The following is a 22,169-nucleotide window of genomic DNA, read 5'->3' as shown; positions in this document are numbered from 1 at the left end:
TAACCGACCAATCTCTCGGTTAGCCGAGTGTCGGCCGTGGTAAAGCGCTAAGTTTATTTAGATAAGCGCTATATAAGCACTGTAAATAATAATAATAATACCATATGGGGTAAATGTCAATAAGAAAGTAATCAAACAAGAAACCACACTTGGAGGGCAATACATCATAGTAGTGTTCAACATTAAACAGGTCAAGTTCTAAATCGTCTCGAATTTCATATCACAATTGTGAATAAATTTTATAGAAACAATCAAAGATCGGCATTAAAACGCAGTTCTCCAAAATATGTTACAATTTTAGAGAAAGCATAAAATATAAAAAAAAAATAACTAGTAATATTTTAAAAGCTAAAAACCTTTTACAACGAATAAGGCGAATTTCTCTTTTATGTACTTAACAATAAAACTTAAACAGGAGCCGTGGAGTATATATAAGTTAACTTATCTGCCCGGTCGGACTGAGAACAGTCATTTATAATAACTTATGTTCCTTGTCGGGGTGAGCATAAACAACAGATGGAAAAAGAATTTTTGTAACATCGTGAAATGAATTCAATGAATATTGTTGTCCTGAAATATTTGCAATTTTGTTTCTATGTGTGTACTAGAAAAATGCAAAAGGTGTATTAATAAACAAAATATTCCAATTTAATGATTTCTGATGTTGACCTCGTAATATAAACAAATACAGGAGGTCTACAATTTTATTTAGTGTATTTTCATCATAATTTGTTCACATACCAAATTAAATGTTCAAATTTATAACATATAGTGGCAGCTGAGGGTGAAACAAACAATTTTTTTTTCTCAGAATCAAAAACAAATTTATATTTTTTTCTCCAAAAACTGGAAACAAACTTTTTTTTCCAAAAAAAAACCATAGCCCCCCCCCCCCCCCCCAGAAAATCAAATGGTTGCTGCCTAAAAATACCTATATAATATGATACCTATCAGGATGGACATTTATTAATCAATTTCAAAGATGAAAAAAACACGTATCGTAATACATGACCGTTTACCGTTTTGTTTCTTATTTTAGTCTTTCAAGGGAGATAAATTGTTTACTAGTGATTGTGACAAAGTGACAGGAGCTCAAATTATTAAAAAATAAAAGGATTTAACACCCGCAAACGAGCTGGAATTGAATGACATCTTAATGTTAGATTGATAATTGAACCTCACGCAAGTCTACAACTTCCATTAATATTCCCGCGTTTGGCAAATTTACCGATCTACGACTGCTTAGACCCAGTCGGGAATTTGCGACCAGAGACATATAATACATGTTGTATTATATGTCTCTGTTGCGACCAATATTTCTCGTAAGTCGTAAATCGTTAATCTTTGTGAAAAGGTCGCATATCGCTGAGACTACTATAACACTGTGTTATACCCAGGTAGCACAAAACATTTTCAAAACATTTTTATAAGGTTGTATAAATGTCTTATCAAAACGTTGTCAAACAAATATTTTCGTGATGTTATGTGAATATTTTTTCTTTGATTTTTAAAACATTTATTTAAAACATTTTTTGAAAATATTTTTACAATGATGTAAGAATATTCATAAAAATGTTTTCGATAATATTTTTTAAGATATTTTGTATGAATGTTTTATAAATGTTCAGAAGATATGTAGGTTCTACCTCTGAAAAACATTTTAAAAGTATATAAGTAGAACATTCTTAACAATATCACTCCGATGTTTTAAAAATATTTTCTAAAAATGTTTCATGAAATGTTTAAATAACAGGCCTTTGAGATATTTTAACAACATTTCTTCATAATATTTGATGAAAACATTTTGAAAACGTTACGCTTTTAATATTGAGAAAATGAATTTATAAAACATTTTGTTGCTAATATTTTGACAACATTTTAAAATAATATTATGAACACATTTACCCCAAAACATTTTAAAAACGTTTCGCATTTAATATTGAGAAAATGACTTTATAAAACATTTTGTTGCTTATATTTTAACAACATTCTAAAATAATATTATGAATACATTTACAAAAAAATGTTTAATAGAAAATGTTTTAACAATATTTTTCAAACATTGATTTAGGTTATGTAAAATACTTTATTTTATGTAATAAATGACAGAGATTGGAGCTGTACCTCGATCCCATATATATATAGCATTATATAGTGCACGCACTGCTATTTTCCGGATTTTATATTCCACTACCGACATCAAACGTTTACACATTTAAAATCTAACTGTTCCCGATGATCAACGGACATGATCCAAAGGAATTTTGAAACCAGTAACCGGAAGTTTTAATTATTGCCATGCTGTAAACAAAGACAAAGGAAACGTACAAAATAAAGAATAACCTTATCATGCGTTAAAACTGGTAAGATATGACACTTTATAGTTCACATTTATAAATCATTGTTATGCTTCTAAAAATATCTTGGTTAATTTGTTTAATATATTCAAACAATAAATACGAGTGTAAGCAAGTATAATACAAAAAGGGGGATGATGATAATTTAGTCTGCCTTGATGTTGTGATGTGTATGTCCAGTGAACATTAGAATTATACAAACTTAAGGTTTTTTTTATATTATTTTAAAGTCTATAAATGCAATCACTTGTAACCACTGAGCATGTCTGAAAAGTTCTGTTATAAGCATTACAAGTCAGCCCATTATTTGCTTTAACAGACAGGGCAATACTTTATTTGCTCCATCGCTGGCTACACATCTACTTATCAAGGGAATCTCAAATACGCAATGATTATCAAAGCTTTTGCTATTTGACAAAGCGAGTGTTGTTGCCTCTATAATATATTGTTTTATGTTTTTGTAACTTGTACTTTTGTGTTGAGCCCTACAAGTAACAACCTATCACCCAGCCAGATAATTATTTATGTGCCGATCCCAAGACAGGAGTTTGATTCAGTAGTTGCCGGTTCATTTCTGACAAATTTGTTTTTTCGTTAAACTTTATAAATTATGCCATTCCTTTCATTGTTAGAATTGTTTAAATTATACGACTTTACAGGACGTATTATGGTAATGTATACTGTGTCCGTCTGTCGGTCGGCCTGTTCGTTCCTCTATCTGTTGCGTCAACATGGCCGACACTAACTCAAAAAAGCTTTAACCAATTTGAATAACACTGGATTGTTTATATACATGGAGCAGCTGTTCACTTTTAAATGTTGTGGCCTTTGTAGCTGACTATTACACTGTGACTTTTTCTAACTTATATTTTATTCATTTGTTTATTTTAACTTTTGTAGGATCAATTAGACGTTCCAAAATTTATGATAAATTTTCTGAAATGCAGATTAAAATGGAGAATGGAAATGGGGATTTTAAAGAAGAATATAAGCTTAGAAATGACTACAAATATCCTGGAAGAGCAAATTTTTTGAAGGTATTTATTATTTTAAATCCTCAATCTACATTACATGTATTTGCACAAAAATATACAATAACCATTACAAAATATTTTTGTTTATGGAAGACCAAGAAAATGTTACAGGTTCTTCATGGCTGGCTACTCTTTATAGTTGAGAAAACTATAGTGTCTTATTTTAAAAACTGATGAAATCTACCGTTACACTTGTTTAATAATAAAAAAAACCTCTAGATGTTTAAAATAGCTACAATTGTTGCTTCACAATCAATTAACACTGATAAGTTGACACTTTTCAATATATTTTTGTAAAACCGCTGGATTTAATGAGGAGAAATAGTTTATAGTGTAATTTTGATTAAATTAACTGAAATTTCAGCCACTTGTTTAATCACTAAACTGAAGGACTAATTTGCTTACACTTTATTTTACAGACGCCAGCAGATGTCAAAGGAAATAAAAAGAATGGAACAAAGGAAACTTTGAAAAAGAACAGTGATATGAAAATATTGAATAAATGTTTTGCATTTATAATTGTAGTTCTATCTTGTATAGTGTTGACTAATTACTTATAAGGTAGCAGAGAAAACAGTTAAAAAACTATGCAGAAGCAGAAAAATGTCTGAGGGTACCTGTGATCAAACATGAGATGAAGAAATACTTTTAAAAAAAATGCGCAAAGATATTTAAAATCAGAAAAAATGAATACCTTTCTGTAAGTAAAACCATGACAAACTATATAATATTACGTGTTCAATAAATACAAAAAATAGGGTTATGTCAATGAGATATCAATCTAAATCTGACAAAAGTAAATAAAATATATGCTGATTCAACTGTAATCAACAAACAATTGTAAAATGAGATGTTGGGTAAAGATCAGTATGACAGCAGTTGTTTTTCAGATGCAGATCTAGGATTATGAGAAAAGTGGCCACATGCTCTAAACTAGACAAAGTTGAAGTGAAATAGTTGGAATTAGATAAACCATAATTATAGCTCCATGCGGGGACCCAGGATCTCCCCATATTCAAACACGATCAACTGTTTTATAATATTTTATAAAACGTTTGAATAATGATGTTAGAAAACATTTTTCTAATGATATTCATATAACATTTAAATGATGTTTTGAGAATATGAAGATTATTAAAACATTTTGTAAAATGTTTTTTGAACATTTTCACAACATTATTTCCTGCAAAACATTTTTGTTTTATGTTTTAAAAATGTTTCAAGGATATTTTAATATAAAACAAACATTTATAAAACATTTTACAAACATTGTCAACAAAATTTAGAAACGTTTTAATGATGTCTTAAAAATATTCTAGAAATGTTATAGAAAATGTTTTGAAAATATTTGTGAAACCATACAATGGCACGTTATTTTAATATTTTCTACGATATTTTCACAACATTTTTCAAAATGTTTTAAAAACATAAACAAAATATTTTTGTGTTAACTTCAACTTCAACTTTTATTAACACTCTAGACAGTTTACACTGTAACAAGAGGCAGACAAATAATACAAGTAATAATTAACAATGGTGAACAAGATAGAAAGAACTATACATACATAGTTCATGATACCTAATTATCTGTACACAAGTTTACACATACAAAACACGTGATAATCATTCAAAGCTATAATAATGGGATCTGAGATCGCCAGTCGATTACATGTAAGTGATAATATATAGAATCATAGATATTTCATAAGTTTTTTGATAAAAATAGACAAGTTATTTAAGACTTTTACATTACATAAAGACAACAAACCTTTCATTTTATATTCTGAAGGGTTAACAATATAGTAATTTGGGATATATGCACGTCTTAATTTTTTAACCTCGTCATTTTGACATACAAACAAGTAATGAAACTGATTTCCAATACAATTATTTTTGCACAAAGTACATAGTCTTTCCTCTTTTGGAATATTATGCCATCGACCAGTTTCTAGTGGAATTTTGATATTTGAGCATCTAAGTTTGGTAATATATATTCTATTTTCTTTTTTTAATTTTACCAAATAATTTTCTAAACAAAAAGCGTGTTTAAACAGTAAATAATATCCACCTCTAGAAGAGTTTTCAGCATCACTAAACCACTTTTGAATAAACTGATCTTGTAAAATTTGCTTTACATATATTTTGATGTCAACATTTCTTAAAATACATTGATTGTTCCATACATAGCTTAAACCTGTGTTATCTAATGTAGATTTAATACAATTAATCCACTTAGAAACAATATTTCCAGAATTATGCATTTTATACAAAAATTGGTATAATAATCCTGATAATTTCGTGCTGTTTAACAATAATTTTGACCAGAATGATAAAATTCGTAATCGTACTTTAATTTCCAAGGGATACGTGCCAGTTTCGCCGTACACCATATAATTAGGAGTACTGCTTCTTAATGAAAGAATTCTTTTCAAAAATTTTAAATGAACTCTTTCTAAAGCATCTATGTTTTCGAAACCCCATACTTCACAAGAGTAAATCAGTATGGGTTCAACCAAAGAATCGAACAATTTTAGTTGCAAATCAATAGGAATATTTAAATTCCTTATTTTTCTGTAGAGAGCATAAAGTGCCTTTTCTGCTTGTTCTATCAATTTTTTTCTGGCATTTGTAAATCTACCGTTACAATTAAACAGCAAGCCTAGATAAGGATAAAAATCTACTATTTCAATATCAGAACCATATAATTTAAAATCATGTAAGTGGTTTCTTTTGCTTTTTCTTTTTGAAAATATCATAATCTTTGTCTTATCTGTGTTCACAGAAAGTTTCCATTGTGTACAATATAATTCAAACATATCTAATGTATTTTGCATATCACTTGCTGTTTCAGCAAGTATGATAGTGTCATCTGCATAAAATAAAATAAAAATTTGTAAATATAGTCCAATATGTTCTTGACAATGCGTTGATACTGTTTCAAGTCCATTTACGTTATTCTCACACAAAAATTCTTCTAGATCCGAAAGAAAAATAGAAAACAAAAAAGGTGATAAATTTTCTCCTTGGCGTACCCCGAGATCACTAGAAAAGAAGCCAGAAATATCATTTCCCTTTTTGACACAAGATTTAATGTTATCATACATATTAAAAATCACTCTTAAAATTTTTCCGGTAACTTGATTTTTTACCAACTTTTGCCACAACCCCAATCTCCAAACAGTATCAAACGCTTTCTTAAAGTCGATAAACGTACAATAAAGTTTTTTACCAAATGATAAATATAATTCTATCAGCACATGTAAACAAAATATGTTATCCAGAGTTGAATAGCCTTTCCTGAAGCCAGCTTGTGCTTTTGGAATTATTTCAAATAAGTCTGCATATTTTGAAAGTCTCCCATTTAGTATGGCAGTAAATAATTTTCCCAGAGAAGATACTAGAGTAATTCCTCTGTATGAGTCAGGATTAAGGGGGTCCCCCTTATTTTTGAAAAATGGCAAAATAATACCTAATGTCCAAGCTTCAGGAATGGCTCCAGAGTCTAATATTTTATTAAATAACTTAAGATAAAGGGGCATCATAAATTGAATGGTAGATTTTATATATTCATTGATGACCATATCGTAACCTGGCGCTTTTCCGTTTTTTAAATCTATAACGGCTTTAAAAATTTCATTTTCTGTAATTTTACCATTTAAGATTGCATTTACACGTTCGTCATTGCAATCTGGTATTTCAAAATCTACATCATCTCGTTCTCCGTCTGTGTTCAAATTTTTAAAATAATCATGAAGTTCATCAAGATCGATTGGTGTGTTTTTATCATGTGGTCTTTCAAAATTATTCAAAACTGGGTAGTAGTCTCATCATATCGTTAAGATGGTCGTACGACCTTTTTCGCGATTTACGACTTATTGGTGCGACTGAACGAAATGGGCTTGTTCGGTGCGTTGAATTGAAAATATCTGTTTGTTTGTCGTTGAAATGCTCATATACTCCAACCTTCTCCTGGTAGGTAAGTATTTTCTGAGATGATACTTCATTCGTGAAATATTTTGGTGTCATTAACGGAAATCGGATAAGGTATATCAAATCCCCGAGAGACTTCCTTACGTTTTCGTCTGTCATCGACATACTTTGCTCCTCGCATCGCAGTTTAGACCATTGTACCATCCTCTGGTAGATTGTTGTTTCATCGCAATACAGTTTATCGGATTCAACTATTAATTTAAGGCAGTCAGAAGATAAATGTAGGAAATCGTCGGACTCAAAGCATGCTCTTCCATTCTTGAAAATAAAATTCAGGGCATTTGTTTCCAGATCTTTTATGTGGAAGTCATGTGCTGTTTGAAATACAACACATGCGTGCTCTTCATCTACACTTGAAGTTAAGAATTCATTACATTTATCTTTCAGAGTTTGTAACATATACTTTTCTGAACCATACAGTAGTCCTGTGATGTTTTTGGCGTCTATTACTATCTTTTCAGTGTATATATATCTGTAGGAAAAATATAATGTTGTATCATTCTTTGCATGTTACATGAAATATAGGTCGGTCATTTAAAGACTTAAACCGTTAACGCATCTGCAGATTTACCAGTAAACAATTATCAGTTGTACATGTGCGTTTTTAAATGACCTACCTCTATTACATATAGTCTGATATGATCTGATATACCTTCATGTTTTTTTAAAATACCTTTGAAATTTGTAATTGATGTATAATATATGAAAAAATGTGTCTGAATGTTTGATATTGCTAAATAAATGACTCCCTATTTCTAAAATGATAAAATGCTTCGCCGAGTGCAGACTGATACAACCGCAGAGGTCGAACCCCGAACAGTTGGTGTAATTTTGGACACAATAGTCAAGCATTGATACTGTCTGATTTTGGATTGTTATCAAATTTTTGAGATAGTACAGGTTTCTGACACAAAATATTTGAAATATTTGTATTTAATTTTTTATTAAAGACGTCTTGCTTTTGCGCAATACTGTGCAGTTGGACATTTCTTGCTACTGCCTTTCCTTTGTGAAATGATACATTGCATTACAATTTCAGAGAGACCCATGCACTAAAAAAAAAGTTTTTATCTGGAAACAACAAAAATGCCTGTTTTGAACCCTAGTCTTTTTTACCTTTAATTATATGGTAGTACTACCATAATGCCCAAATCAATCCCAACCTTCCTTTTGTGGTATTGAACAATCCGATTAAATTTCTTAGATATAAAACTCACTTAAACTAAAGTTAGTTTAGTTTTTAGTTAAAACATATTTATTTATAGTGGATTGGGAAACAAGTTTTGCAACTCTTATTAATCCCTTTCCACTTTGCTCTTTTTCGAAATCTACAAGGGTGTCTTTTTCGTGCAAGAAATATAGGGCGCTCTCTTAACACGGGTCAGCTATTAACACTGTGCGGGACAAATTTGCCATTCCGGTATCGGCAAATCTGACTTTGTCGGTTTACAAGATATAAAAAAAAAAATTTGCCCAGTGATAGATTATTGAAAAATTTAAAAAATGCCATATGTCCCAACTTGTCACTGTTGTCACTCTTGTCACTGCAGCTGATAAAAAGTACATTTCCCATGGGAAATTTGATAATTCCCATGGGAATAATAGAATTTCCCATGGGAACATTGGAAGTTCCCATGGGAAAAATTACTTTTCCCATGGGAAGTTTAGAGTTCCCATAGGAACTTTAAAGTTCCCATGGGAACATAAGTAAATTGTTTGTTCCCATGGGAAGTTCTAAATTTCCCAAGGGAAACTTTAAATTTCCCAAGGGAACTTTTCTTCCCAAGGGAACTCCTTTTCTTCCCATGGGAAAATACTTTTCCCATGGGAACAATATTTTTTCCCATGGGAACAATATTTTTTCCCATGGGAACAATAATTTTTCCCATGGGAACAATAATTTTTCCCTTGGGAACAATGATTTTTCCCTTGGGAACAATATGTTTTCCCATGGGAACAATAATTGTTCACATGGGAAGTGATATAACTAAAAAGAAAACATAAAAAAATCCTCTAATTGCATGAGTGAAGCAATTTCACAAAACGGACTAAGTTATTATGGGTACAAGTATTTCTTTGAATCTTAATTGTAGAAATATATAATTGTGTGTTCTACGATTTTTGTCTTGGCATGCTTAATTGAAAGTAAATCACTGTGTCAAAAATTTAACTACTATAAATTCAGAAATTATTGCTGTTTTTATTATTGTGAAAATAGTGACAGGGTTATAATCACAATAATATACACTTGCATATTGAAATTTTTTATGAACTAAACAGGATTATTCTAAATTTTGCACACACAAAAATAATGAAATTGAGAAAAATCGCACTTACAAATGCTAGCAATAATTTTTGAATTTTCAGTATATAGTTTTGCATATATAGCTTTCACACCATTGCACACAGTGTCTTATGTTTATCCATTTGAATGTTTTTGTGTTTTTTTCATGCAGACATTTAAATGTTGATAGGTCTTGCTCATTGTTGACGGCTGTTCAGTCACTGGCTGAAAATACCTTTATCTCTGGTTTTTAGTTGTCTCATTGGCAATCACATACCATATCCTTACTTAATTTCAACACTTCTTAATTTAAGTTATGTACATTTGAGAATATCATTTTCAAAAAGACAAAACATTACAATTGGTATAACAAATAAGGCACTTGTGTTTTAATATTTCATCTTTCACTGAGATAACACCATCAAGTAAAATGTGTGAAACAAAAACAGAAAATTAAACAAACAGCAATAAAATAACTTAAGCAAGTGTCAATAAACCTGCACAAATAACATGAATAATATATCTAAGGTCATAAGCAAGTGACAATAAACATACAGCAATAATATATCTAAGGTCATAAGCATAAACATGCAGCAATATTATACATTGTATATCTAAGGTCATAAGCAAAAGACAATCAACATACAGCAATAGTATATCTAACATGTCTAAGGTCATAAGCAAAAGACAATCAACATACAGCAATAGTATATCTAAGGTCATAAGCATAAACATGCAGCAATAATATATCTAAGGTCATAAGCAAGTGACAATCAACATACAGCAATAATGTATCTAAGGTCATAAGCATTTTAAAAAAAACATGCAGCAATAATATATCTACGGTCATAAGCAAGTGACAATCAACATACAGCAATAGCCAATAATGTATCTAAGGTCAAAAGTATAAACATGCAGCAATAATATATCTAATTTCATAAGCATAAACATACAGCAATAATATATCTAAGGTCATAAGCATAAACATACAGCATTAATAATATATCTAAGGTCATAAGCAAGAGAAAATAAACAGGTCTTGTATAAGAATATTAACAGTATCCGGGACAAGTTTGCAATTCCGCTGAGTGCAAAAGTTGTCACCTTAATTTTTGGAGTTAAGTCAAAATGAAGTTGATAACTTGATTGGTATTGGTTCTCTGATATTTGTCCTAAAAATGTTTGGCTCTAGCACCACTGTTGAAAAAGTAATGCCCCTTTTTTCAACAATTTCCTCAGAGGAAAGAGTTTTCCTCAAGGGAAAAAGATTTCCCTTAGGGAATTTGCTGCATAATTATATCCTTTGAGGAAATTCTTTTTCTTTTGAGGAAATTTGCCGCTTCAAATTTTCCTTTGAGGAAATTTCCTCTAAGGAAATCATTGTTCTTCAAATTTCCTCTAAGGAAATTTCTGAACATCAAATTTCCCTTAAGGAAATGTTTTTCCTCTATAAAAATTTCATAACAGTACAAACATTGACAAACAGTATAAATATATTTTCTCCTAGACTGAATTATTGATCATGTTGATACAAAAGATTATATAAAATAAACACTTTTCATGTCAAATTAACTTGTCTTCTGTTTCAGCTGCTGTGTATAATTATTCTACCCCCTACATAACAGTTCAGTGCATAAATAATTCCAGGGTTTCCCCTGGGTCAATTATTTTTTTCGCCACCTCTTTCGCCAAAACAATATATTTTTCGCCACTTTATTATTTTTTTCGCCAAGTAACATGAATATATTTTTCCTGTTGTGCCCTTTTGTACTAAGAAGTAATTTTTACAACAAAACAAAAGCTTTTATCACATGAAATTGATCCCTCATTTCATGTGTAGTCATTACATTGAAGGGTTACTCTCATTCGAGGGGTCGTTCCCAGCCTTTTGGATAGATTTTTTCATAACGACAGTTTTCTTTTCTTGACCATCGTAAATGAAAAAGTTGAGACGTACAACTATGCTTGAAACACGTGCATGTGTCACTCAAACGACTTTATTAAAGTCAAAGGATAAAAGAATTAAAGTTTTAAATCGGAGATTTTTCTTGCTTTTGAACAATTTTCGTCACAACAACAGCTTTCTTTTCAAAACTATCTTTAAAGGGAGAGATGTCAAAAGTTTGCTTCAAACACGTGCGTCGCAAAGATGTAAATAAATTCTGTATGTGACATTTATAGCGGAAGCCATTTGACCATATCATTTTGTGAAACAATTCAATCAACACCTTTATTAATTAGTCCTTTGTTGTCAATAGCTATAAAAGGCAATCAGCTGATTATTGATTTTCTGTCTAAATCTTAATGAGGTCAAGGTGAATTCCGAGTATTGTCTGATCGGTATCTGGATGATTCGTTCCAACTCTGATTCGTACCAACAAATTCCTCTGATCGGGTAAAGTCCGAGAAACTCGAAAAAAAGTAAATAAACAAGATGGAGGAAAATAAATCGGTTTATATATTTCTTTCGCCAAATTCTTTCGCAAATGACGAATTTTTATCGCCACAATTATTATTTTTTCGCAAATTGCGAAAATGGCGACCGCCAGCGGAAACCCTGAATAATTCCATTCACAAGACATCTTCCTTCAATTGGTTGAATAAATTTTGTTCTTCAAACATCTTCTCTGTATATTTGATATGATGGAGAGCCATGTACATAATATTATGTACATGAATGGATAACGCATGTGTTTATTTCTACAACAAACATGACAAATAGGCGAGTGATATGAGAGCCAAATTTACATTTTTAATGCACCTACCTAACACACGGCTAAATTATATATCACTGGAAAGCTAAGAATGTGTACTTTCTAAATATCCCGGTCGTCAAAAGAAATTATGGTGCATTTTTTTTTAAATCGAGGTCAAAGGTCATGGTGCAATTTCAATTCACGGATACTTCCAGTAGAAAAATCGAGTCAAAACAAATGCAAAAACGAAACAATTTTACAGGAATGCTGTATTACTGTTGGGAAATATATTTCTATCATAGTATTAATTAATTTTGGTTGATTTTAACGGTAACGCATGTTACGTAACGTTTTCTCTCGGAGTATTTGAAAATCAACCATTAAGTCACACAAATGTATCTGTAGTCGCCCTTGCATTATCTAAATCTTATAATACCTCCATATCATTTGATTGCACGTATTTACAAACACATATCTGCAAATTTGATATAAAATAATCCGAAACAAAATATTTGAAGCAAAGGGGAAATATAACATATGACGTATTTTTAATTGTTTAGAAAAGTCCCATGATGAGCTGTACATTAAAATTGAGGAAGCGTATGGTCTCCTGTTAAGTTGAAAGCCTGTCAACCGCTTCAAGATCAGACAACCATAGGGCAGAATTATTTTATTATTGTAGTACAATATGTTGAGTCTGGATCATATCGTAATTTCATTTACATCACTAAATCAGATATGATAAGAGTAGTCTAACTAACATTACTAAAATGAGTAAAGTGCTACTAGTATATTTATATCAACAAAATTGTGACAATTTTAATATAAAACATCACAAGGAAAATATGATCACTCATTGTACATCAAACTTAGTTTGATTTTACTTTAGTCGGCCGCCGTGTATCTTGAGACATCCAACTAATCAAACAACACTTGACAAAGTAGTTTGTACTTATTTTAAATTACGCTAGTGATCACGTTCGGCTTCTTTGGCACTAAGTAGTAATTTTTTATATCTTGTTTCACCGTTTCAAACGGAGGACAAGGTTATCCTAATATTGAACCTTTTATTTGGCTTTCTTATGTTAAAATTCCGTTAGAGTATAACCTAAATAATCGAAACGTCGGACCAATGGGATGTTGGACTATTTAGGTGTCGAAATCTTGCGATATCGGAATATTATAGCTTCATTTTAACTTGTAATCTCACCATTCTTATCGGTCAACATATCCATACAAAGACAACTTCCTTGGCATGGGCATATATCAGTACAGCAGAGGTTTTGTTCAAAGCGGACACAAGATCTTCTATATACAGATTGAATTAAAAATTGGGAATGGACATGAGGGATTTGTCAAAGAGACACCAACCCGTTCAAAAAGAAGGCAACGGCCGAAGATCACCAATGGGTCATCAATGCAGCAAGAAACTCCCAAACCCGGAGGCGTTCTTCAGCTGGCCCATAAACAAAAATGTACTAGTTTGAAATGATAATGGACGTCATACTAACTAAAGCTTTGAAATATACTCAAGAAATAATAATAAAAAATCACAAAAAACTAAGAAAGGCCAGAGGCTCCTTATATTGGACAGGCGGAAAATTGCAGCGGGGTTAAACATGTTTTTGGAGATCTCAACCCTCCCCCTATACCTATTCCAATGCGTGAACAGATCAAATCTTGAAGCAAGTTGGATGACATCATACCGGACCGATGTTGCTTTTTAGCAAACCAAAGTCATACGGAGAACTTTTATTGTTTCTGTAGTTAGGTCGACTTGTCTTGGACAAAATGTTAACCCCCAGAAGAAAAATAATGCCAAGTAGAATGTTTGCCCCATTTTCATTTTTCTTATCTCCTGAGCAGTCAAACTTGTTAATAGTTATCAAAGGTGTGTCCATAAATACGGTGCATTTGTAATAATAAACCTAAATGAAAAAGAGTAAAAAAATATATTTATAGATAATATACATTCTACTAAAGCCATACATATGAGAACTTTGTCAATAGGAATATCGTACGCTTTATTAACTGCGGCAGATGCGCCATCATCCAAAAGACAATACAGAAATGTTTTTAAAGTAGGTGGCACAATTTTAATTGAATAATCCAGTGAAATGTTTTTAGATAATGGATATTCATCTGATTGGATTACAACTTTACCCTATATCTGCTTCCGTAAACTACTAGTAGCTGCATTAAGTGCTTGCAACCAGTTTCGCAGTCACTGCTCAGATCTTTGAATTTGACAGACTGTATGTCACTGTCATTTTAAACGAGTAATTTTCCGTCATTACGGCATAAGACAAAATTATAGAGCTACTGTATACAACATTGGATGTACCTTGGCCTCGTTGATGCTGTATGTATACATGTAACTATAAATTGACCATATATTTTTTTGTTTTTGTTGAAGCTGATAATATGTTCTGTAGTTTTCTCGTCGGCTATCCTGGGGCAGAAATTTATTAAGCCCGATTAACTGACCAAGAAATTAAAGTTGTTAACCAGAATACTTTCTTGTGTACAGGCACGTCATCTTTGATCGTGGAAATGTTAGTAAAAGCTGTTTTATGTTCAGAATTAAATAGCTCTTTACTTTCTGATTTCAAATTTTGTAACAAATATTTAGCGATGCAAGCTCGATGGTATAAAGATTTAATAGTAAAATTATCATGAGTTATTTTGTAAATCAGATCATTGTAGGAGATATATGTAATAACACTAAATACAGCTTGAGTTTGCTCCTCAGAGGATACCTTATAAAGTTGTGTACCTTGCTTATAGGCTTTATTAATTTGCAAAATATACAAACAGACAAATCAGAATGAGTTGTAGATCTACTGCCCTCGTTGATATATAAGAAGAGACTGGTCGGCAGAATTGGTACATGTAGTACAAAATCTTTGTACAGCGGACAAAACAGAAGATGATAGGTTGTGCTTACTTTTAAAATATTTATAGCAAATCTTATGATATTTTGTATTTTCAAATGGGATGTTTTCACTTTTTTTCATATTCATCGACCAGTCTTCTGTAAACTTCATCTTTTCGTTTTCCCACTGCGGCAACCATTTAAGTGTTTAACTACATAGTTTCTATGTAGTAAATACATGACAGACTATGCATATCTGTGTCAATCAATGGATAGTTTTTGCTTTTTAGCATAGAAATGGTTTCATTGTGAACTGGACTGTGAAAATTTGACACGACTCAGAAAATTTTCTACAATTTTCCGATACGATTCCTTTTTTTAGAAAGGGGTAATTCTACAGAACTCAAAAACTATGTTTTACTTTAATTTGATCTTAATTTCGGACGATTTCATATCTATTTAAGCTGCACTGATGTTAAAGATAGAAATAGAACCGTTTAAATATGATTTATAGTACTCTAATAGCACTATTAAGTACACGGAAATCGGCTTATATATTCAGTAAAAAAACGATAACGAAATAGATAAGGCATTCCGGAAACTATAGTGATTTTACCCAACATCATAAAATTACAGAAACTCGTGATTTTAAGAAATGTTGAGATAAAGTCTTGATCTTGAATGAAAAAACAATAACCGATGAGTAATTTGGTGTGTTCTAAAACGGATAGAGTGCAAAAGCATTTAATAAAAATTAAATTGTAGATCCGAAAAGGTCAGGATTATGAAAATTTTCGTACAAAATGTCAAATATTTAGAAGGAATGCAAAAGCATGCGGACTTGCAGTTGTAAATAATGTTTTTCATTATTCTAAGAATCAAATGCACTTAATTATCCTGTCTAACAGAAGAGATACGACTAATTTCCTTTGCTTGAAAAACATGTCGTAGTTTTATAATTTTCAACTAGTTTCTGAAATAAACGTCAATTTTACAAAACTGCACCGTACGATTTTGTGACGACCGGGCAAAAATCAAAGTTAAATCATTATTCTTTCATTTAAAAAAGAATTTAGCCGTGTGTTAGGTGGGTGCATTAAAGTCCTTAACTAGACGTCTTTTTCAAATATTACACTCGCCTAAAAGATACTATTTCTTTTCTTAATTTCTCCATAATCCATCAGTGAATATGTAGGTTGTTACATTTTACACCATTGTGTCCTTGTGCATCTTTGATAGTACTCCATTTTGTTTATAGCAATTTTGTAGAATTTTTTCTATTTCTTTTTCCAGAAAAACACACAATTGAGTTCATTTCACATTAATTAATCCAATTAGCACATTATGTAGAAAAGTATTAACAAATAAGTTTCCTCTTCAGTATAGACTTGCAGGACCTGACGATGATCATAAAAACCAAGATATCTGACCTATAAATACACAAAATAAAAATAAAAAGTTATAAACATGATAAATGGAGAAAAAAACAGCAATATAAATAGGCTTATTTTATCATGTTTTAATTAAAGTCATAAGAAACCTCAAATTAAAAAAAAATATGTATAATAATTATGTTTTTTATAACTAAATGGATAGTTTTCATTATGCAACTTAAGTACATATACTTTTTTCTGACGAAAGTTCTTTAATTTGTCCACATTTAGAAGAAGTTTACTTATTTTTAATTGCTTGCTTCCAGGAAGCAATTCGCCGATACATATTTTCCATATACATAGTGACCCGAGCGTAACCCTCCTCGTAAAAATCTGGTGACCACAATATGCAAGGATCTGTCATTGAAATAAACAAATAGCTGATTATACATGTTAAACACGTGCTCAATACCCATGCTTTTTGTGATTTGTTTACTATAAGGTGGCAATCGGTAAAACTCAGCTTCAAAACACGGCATTTAATGAGCAGCATTATTTGTTAAATCATAACAAATAGAGAGAAAAAAAAATTGACGATTTATATGATATACTTGTGAAAATAATGATAAAATCGTGCACAGAGGACTAAGTTTACGATGTATACATGCATTGGTTCAAAAGTTGGACAAACTTTATTTTTCATCACTCACTCGTTTCATATGACTTTAACATTTGAGAAACTTTCATTTGATATTCTTACTTGTCATGCTTTATATGAGTTCTCTTATTTCAGTGCTTTGTGTCCAACATTTAATATTCGTTGTTTATTGCCTTGCAGTGATATTTAAAGTTTAGCCACTTGGAAAAGTTGTTATAGAATGTTCATATGCTGTGTTATTTGAACCACTGTCCTATATTATGGTCAGGTAAGAGGTTGAGTGCTCACAGACATGATATTTTTTTATTAATTGTTATTGTTTTTGAACATGTTGAAGTTAATTGGATTGTTTAAATCTTTTCATGTTGGGATCTTTATTGGCTGACATATAAAGGAAGTGTTGTCTCATTATTGAAGGCCAGCCCATCATTGGCCTTTAATTTCTTGCATCCACTTCTTTGAACTCTGGTGGATAAGTCACTCATTTACCATACCACATCTTCTTATTTTTATAAGAGTCATCATTCAAAGGCAATTACTTTTATCATGTTTATTACTGTAATTCAGAAATTATCCAGAGGTTTTTAGTAATGCGATTAATGTGACTGGGTGAGCATCGCAAAAATAAGAAATCATATTTTGATAACAGAAACATATACATATCATGTATATATAATTGATGCAGATTTTTTTTGTAATCACAATAAGTTGTCCATTCCCTGAAAAATCACAATAATAAATGCAAGCAATAATTTCTGAATTTACAGTATATAGAAGTGGTCTTACCATTTAGGCCTTGTTGTATTCTGTTTATCTTGTTTTGTCGCTCATTTCTATTGAAACTGTTTATATTTTTCATTATTTTTCTATATTTCTTGTCCTATAAAACATAAAAAGGGTAAAAACTATTATTAAACATCATGAACATCAGTATTTGCTTTATATACAATAATATTTAATAAAAATGGAATATTTGTGCTATTTCATTTCACAAACTTTTTGTCAGTCATGACTTTTAAAGACTTTCACCCTGGTCAATAGTTTAAAAAACAAACATTCCCATACTTTTTCTTGGTGTTCGTACTAATTTTTCATTGGACAACAAAAACATGATTCAACTATTCTTCTATGATTTGTTTTGCTTGACTACGTTAAACTCTGAAATATTGTTTACAGTATAATCTGTATGTGTCTCACTCGTCAAAATTTCAAATTAATATATAAATAACCAATAAGAATGCTATGCATAGCTCAGCTTGATACAAACGTATACTTTAAACCCTGAACAGTTGGAGCAAGTATGGACACAACATTCAATTCAAACTTTTCTACATTGGTTAGAGGTATAGGGGGAGGTTGAGATCTCACAAACATGTTTAACCCCGCCGCATTTTGCGCCTGTCCCAAGTCATGAGCCTCTGGCCTTTGTAAGTCTTGTTTTATTTTAATTTTAGTTTCTTGTGTACACTTTGGAAATGAGTATGGCGTTCATTATTACTGAACTAGTATATATTTGTTTAGGGGCCAGCTGAAGGACGCTTCCGGGTGCGGGAATTTCTCGCTACATTGAAGACCTGTTGGTGACCTTCTGCTGTTGTTTTTTTATTTGGTCGGGTTGTTGTCTCTTTGACAAATTCCCCATTTCCATTCTCAATTTTATGGATACAACTCTGAATTGTAAATTTGGATTGTGATTCAATAGTTGATGCAGCATAGGTTTCTGACATTGAATGAATGTGGTCCAAGTACTTAAAAATTTTAAATTGACAATTAACCTCTAAAATGGTCCAATATTCAAAATCTTAATACATGGTTAGATGCAGCATATCAACATGATCAAAGAACCCAAATAATTCATTATTTGATGAAATCAAATAAAGTTCAATTTTGGACCCTTTAGATCTCAATGTGGACCAATTTTTTAACGGGCCAAAATATCAAAAATCTAAATGAATGGTTAGATTCGGCATATCAAAGAACCCCATATATTCAATTTTTTTGAAATCAAACAAAGTAAAATATTGGACCCCAATTTGGACCAACTTGAAATTTGGGCCCATACTAAAAATCTAAGTAAATATTCAGATTCAGCATATTAACATGATTAAAGAACACCAAGAATTTAAATATTATTAAAATCAAAATAAGTTTAATTTTGGACCCTTTGAACCTTAAGATAGACCAATTTAAACAGGACCAAAAAAATAGGAATCTAAATACACATTTAGATTTGGAATATATACATGATATATATATCAAAGAACCCCAATAATTCAATTTTCTATAAAATCAAACAAAGTTTAATATTGGCCCCTTTTGGCCCCTAATTCATGTAATTTCTAAACTCTGGACCAAAACTCTGGTCACAAACCCTGTGTTTGAGTTTCATAGATTTCTGTTAACTTATACTAAAAGTAATTATGCGAAAACCAAGTGTCTTCGGACTACGACGACTACATGATAAAATTGAGAATGGGAATGGGGAATGTGTCAAAGACCCCCCTTTTTTGGACTATCAATGCATTTGAATGGGGACATGTAATTACCCCCCCCCCTTTTTGTCCTGGGTTAGGAAACCCCTTTTTAAAATGACTGGATCCGCCCCTGAAGGGTCTATCATAAAGTTTGACAACTTCAGACATACTACTTTACCAAAAAAATTGACACATTTCATCCAATTTAATTTCATTCTTTACTTGCTATTTCATCCATAATATTTCAAAGAAAGAAATTTGGAAGGAGTATGATTTTAATTTGCAAGTTATACACTATCCAAACTAGAGACCTAATAGAGTAGATATATACTTGACTAAGGGAGCTACCATTTGATTTTTATGGGGGGGGGGGGGGGGGGGGGGGCTAGGATGAAAAATTTTATCCTGCATTTTTTTTTAGCTGTAATCTCTGTCCTGCATTTTTATTTTTCACTCTGTTCGTTCCTGCCTTTCTTTTTTTAGTTTATCCTGACTTTTTTTACCTAAATCAATGTAAATTGTCGTCCTGACTTTTTTTTTTGCTAGTGTCTCATCCTGCCTTTTTTTTCTCAAAACTCCTGTTCTGCCTATTTTTTTCAAATTTCATCCTAGCCCCCCATAAAAATCAAATGGTAGCTCCCTAATTTAAATCAAACTTGGGGTGACTGGGGACAAAGATTAAAGGGAATAGATGACAGTTTACCTACAATGATCTAGCTTCATGGCAATGGCATACATTACAGACTACATCATGTACATGGTCATTCTTAATTGTGTTTAAACTTTGGGTGTTCATTTTTTTAATGTTTAAAGTGTTAACAATTTCAACTACATACATTTATCAAGATTTGATTCTACATTTATATATAATTGTGTATGTCACATGTATGTACATGATGTATTTTAATGTAAAGCATCTGAAAACTCATTAGCCGTTTCATATTTTTTTCAGTTCTTCAAAAGGCAAATTTATATGAGCCTATGTCTGAAAACAGAGATTTCTTATTAAGGAGAAAGCCCCGCCCTCCCCCCCCCTTTTTGGTGTGAAATATTTTGTTGATTATATAGGGAATCACTGAAGCATGACTGGAGCAAGCATCCCCCTCTGCCCCTCCCCCCCCCCCCCCCCCCCCCAAAAAAAAACAACAAAAAATTTAAAAAATGGAAATTTCTAGATCTGCCCATGTCAACCTTTCACTCAGGTCATTGGTGAAGAGTTGTCACACAAAATAAATGATATCAAATGTTCATATGTATATGTTTTAGCTCGTGTAGGTGTAAGGAGGCAACCATTTGATTTGTAGGGCGAACAGGGTGAATAATCTTGCCTTGTAAAACTTGTGCTATAAATAAAAATTAATACATTTCCATTTAAAAATCCGTCAGCCCAATCTCATTCAGTGAAATAGATTATTATCTGTTTTCGAAATTATATGGAAGTACTTAGTAGTTCAGACGCATTGCAAGGCATTTTTTCTAAGGAGACGTTTAGACTCATTTAATTGGGGGAATGGAACCAATAAATTGATAGGATCCGATATGATCTTCCCAGTACGGAGCACCTATTTTTTTTAGGTAATTATTATTAGTGTCGGTGATCTCACAAGTAAATCAGAGAAAATATTGCATGCAAATATATAAGCAGAGAAGAGACAATTATCAACTTGTGTATTATTCATTTTCTCGCAGTTATTTACGGTAAATTAACTATATGTATATATATCCCAAAACAGGTGTTCGGTTCTAGTACTTATATACAATTTAGTAAAACTGCTATATTTTGGGGCCGAAAAGGGGTCTTACTGAACCTACTCCTTTATAAATCTTAAGTAGGAATGTGTGGGTTCCATTTCATGAGACCTACACGGATTTTTTTTATAAAATAAATTTTAAAATTATAAATACAGTTTTCAATTCTTTCCCGACATAGATAAAAAAAAAAATGAAAATAAATAATCTTTTGAAAATAATACGATATGGTTTAATTATTTCACTTCATTATAATGATAAATCCTTTAGATCTGAAATGTTAAATTAAAACGAATTTATCATTTTGATCTACCGATAAACTTTAAATTGAAGTGACATGGTCAGTTAAGTAACCTGATTAGTTGCATTGCTGATTACCATCTTACAGGTGACCCAGTAATTTTCCATATGACACGTCTAGCGTGTACCCTCGGGGTGTGTATAACTTATTTTTTGGGGAACATCCTGTCCACGTGTAATACTTAGCATATATTGCAACATTTGACATTAAACAAATTTTCTTTGTAGCATCGGAGGCAATTTCATGTTCAACCACACAGAGAATTTCACAAAAAAAATATGATAAAATCATAAGAAAAAAAATAAGAAATACCTGAGACTACTATAAAATAGTAGTCTCAGGAAATACTAACAAATAAATTTGGCATTAATAAAACGG

At 31.3% G+C, this 22,169-nt stretch overlaps 1 protein-coding gene and 2 long non-coding RNA genes across 3 annotated transcripts in view; 1 reads left to right on the top strand and 2 right to left on the bottom strand.

Moving 5' to 3' along the window:
- The first annotated feature begins 1,385 nt into the window (after nt 1–1,385).
- LOC139486218 (uncharacterized) lies at nt 1,386–3,910 on the top strand. The gene is made up of 3 exons (XR_011655511.1): nt 1,386–2,363; nt 3,258–3,394; nt 3,811–3,910. It is a non-coding gene; the product is annotated as an uncharacterized lncRNA (long non-coding RNA).
- A 3,178-nt stretch (nt 3,911–7,088) lies between these two features.
- Nucleotides 7,089–22,169, bottom strand: part of LOC139486211 (BTB/POZ domain-containing protein 6-like) — a 36,041-nt gene continuing 20,960 nt past the window's right edge. The window contains exon 3 of the mRNA XM_071271005.1: nt 7,089–7,853. Coding sequence (XP_071127106.1) covers nt 7,193–7,853 — 661 coding nt within the window. The 3' untranslated portion in view covers nt 7,089–7,192. The remainder of the gene's footprint in view (nt 7,854–22,169) is intronic.
- Nucleotides 16,535–21,215, bottom strand: LOC139486221 (uncharacterized). Its single transcript, XR_011655513.1, has 3 exons — nt 21,105–21,215; nt 18,054–18,147; nt 16,535–16,666 (listed from the first exon to the last, which is right to left on the bottom strand). It is a non-coding gene; the product is annotated as an uncharacterized lncRNA (long non-coding RNA).

Source organism: Mytilus edulis, chromosome 8 (assembly GCF_963676685.1).
Source record: "Mytilus edulis chromosome 8, xbMytEdul2.2, whole genome shotgun sequence".
Classification (NCBI taxonomy): Eukaryota; Metazoa; Mollusca; class Bivalvia; order Mytilida; family Mytilidae; genus Mytilus; species Mytilus edulis.
This window is presented reverse-complemented; position numbering and strand designations above follow the sequence as displayed.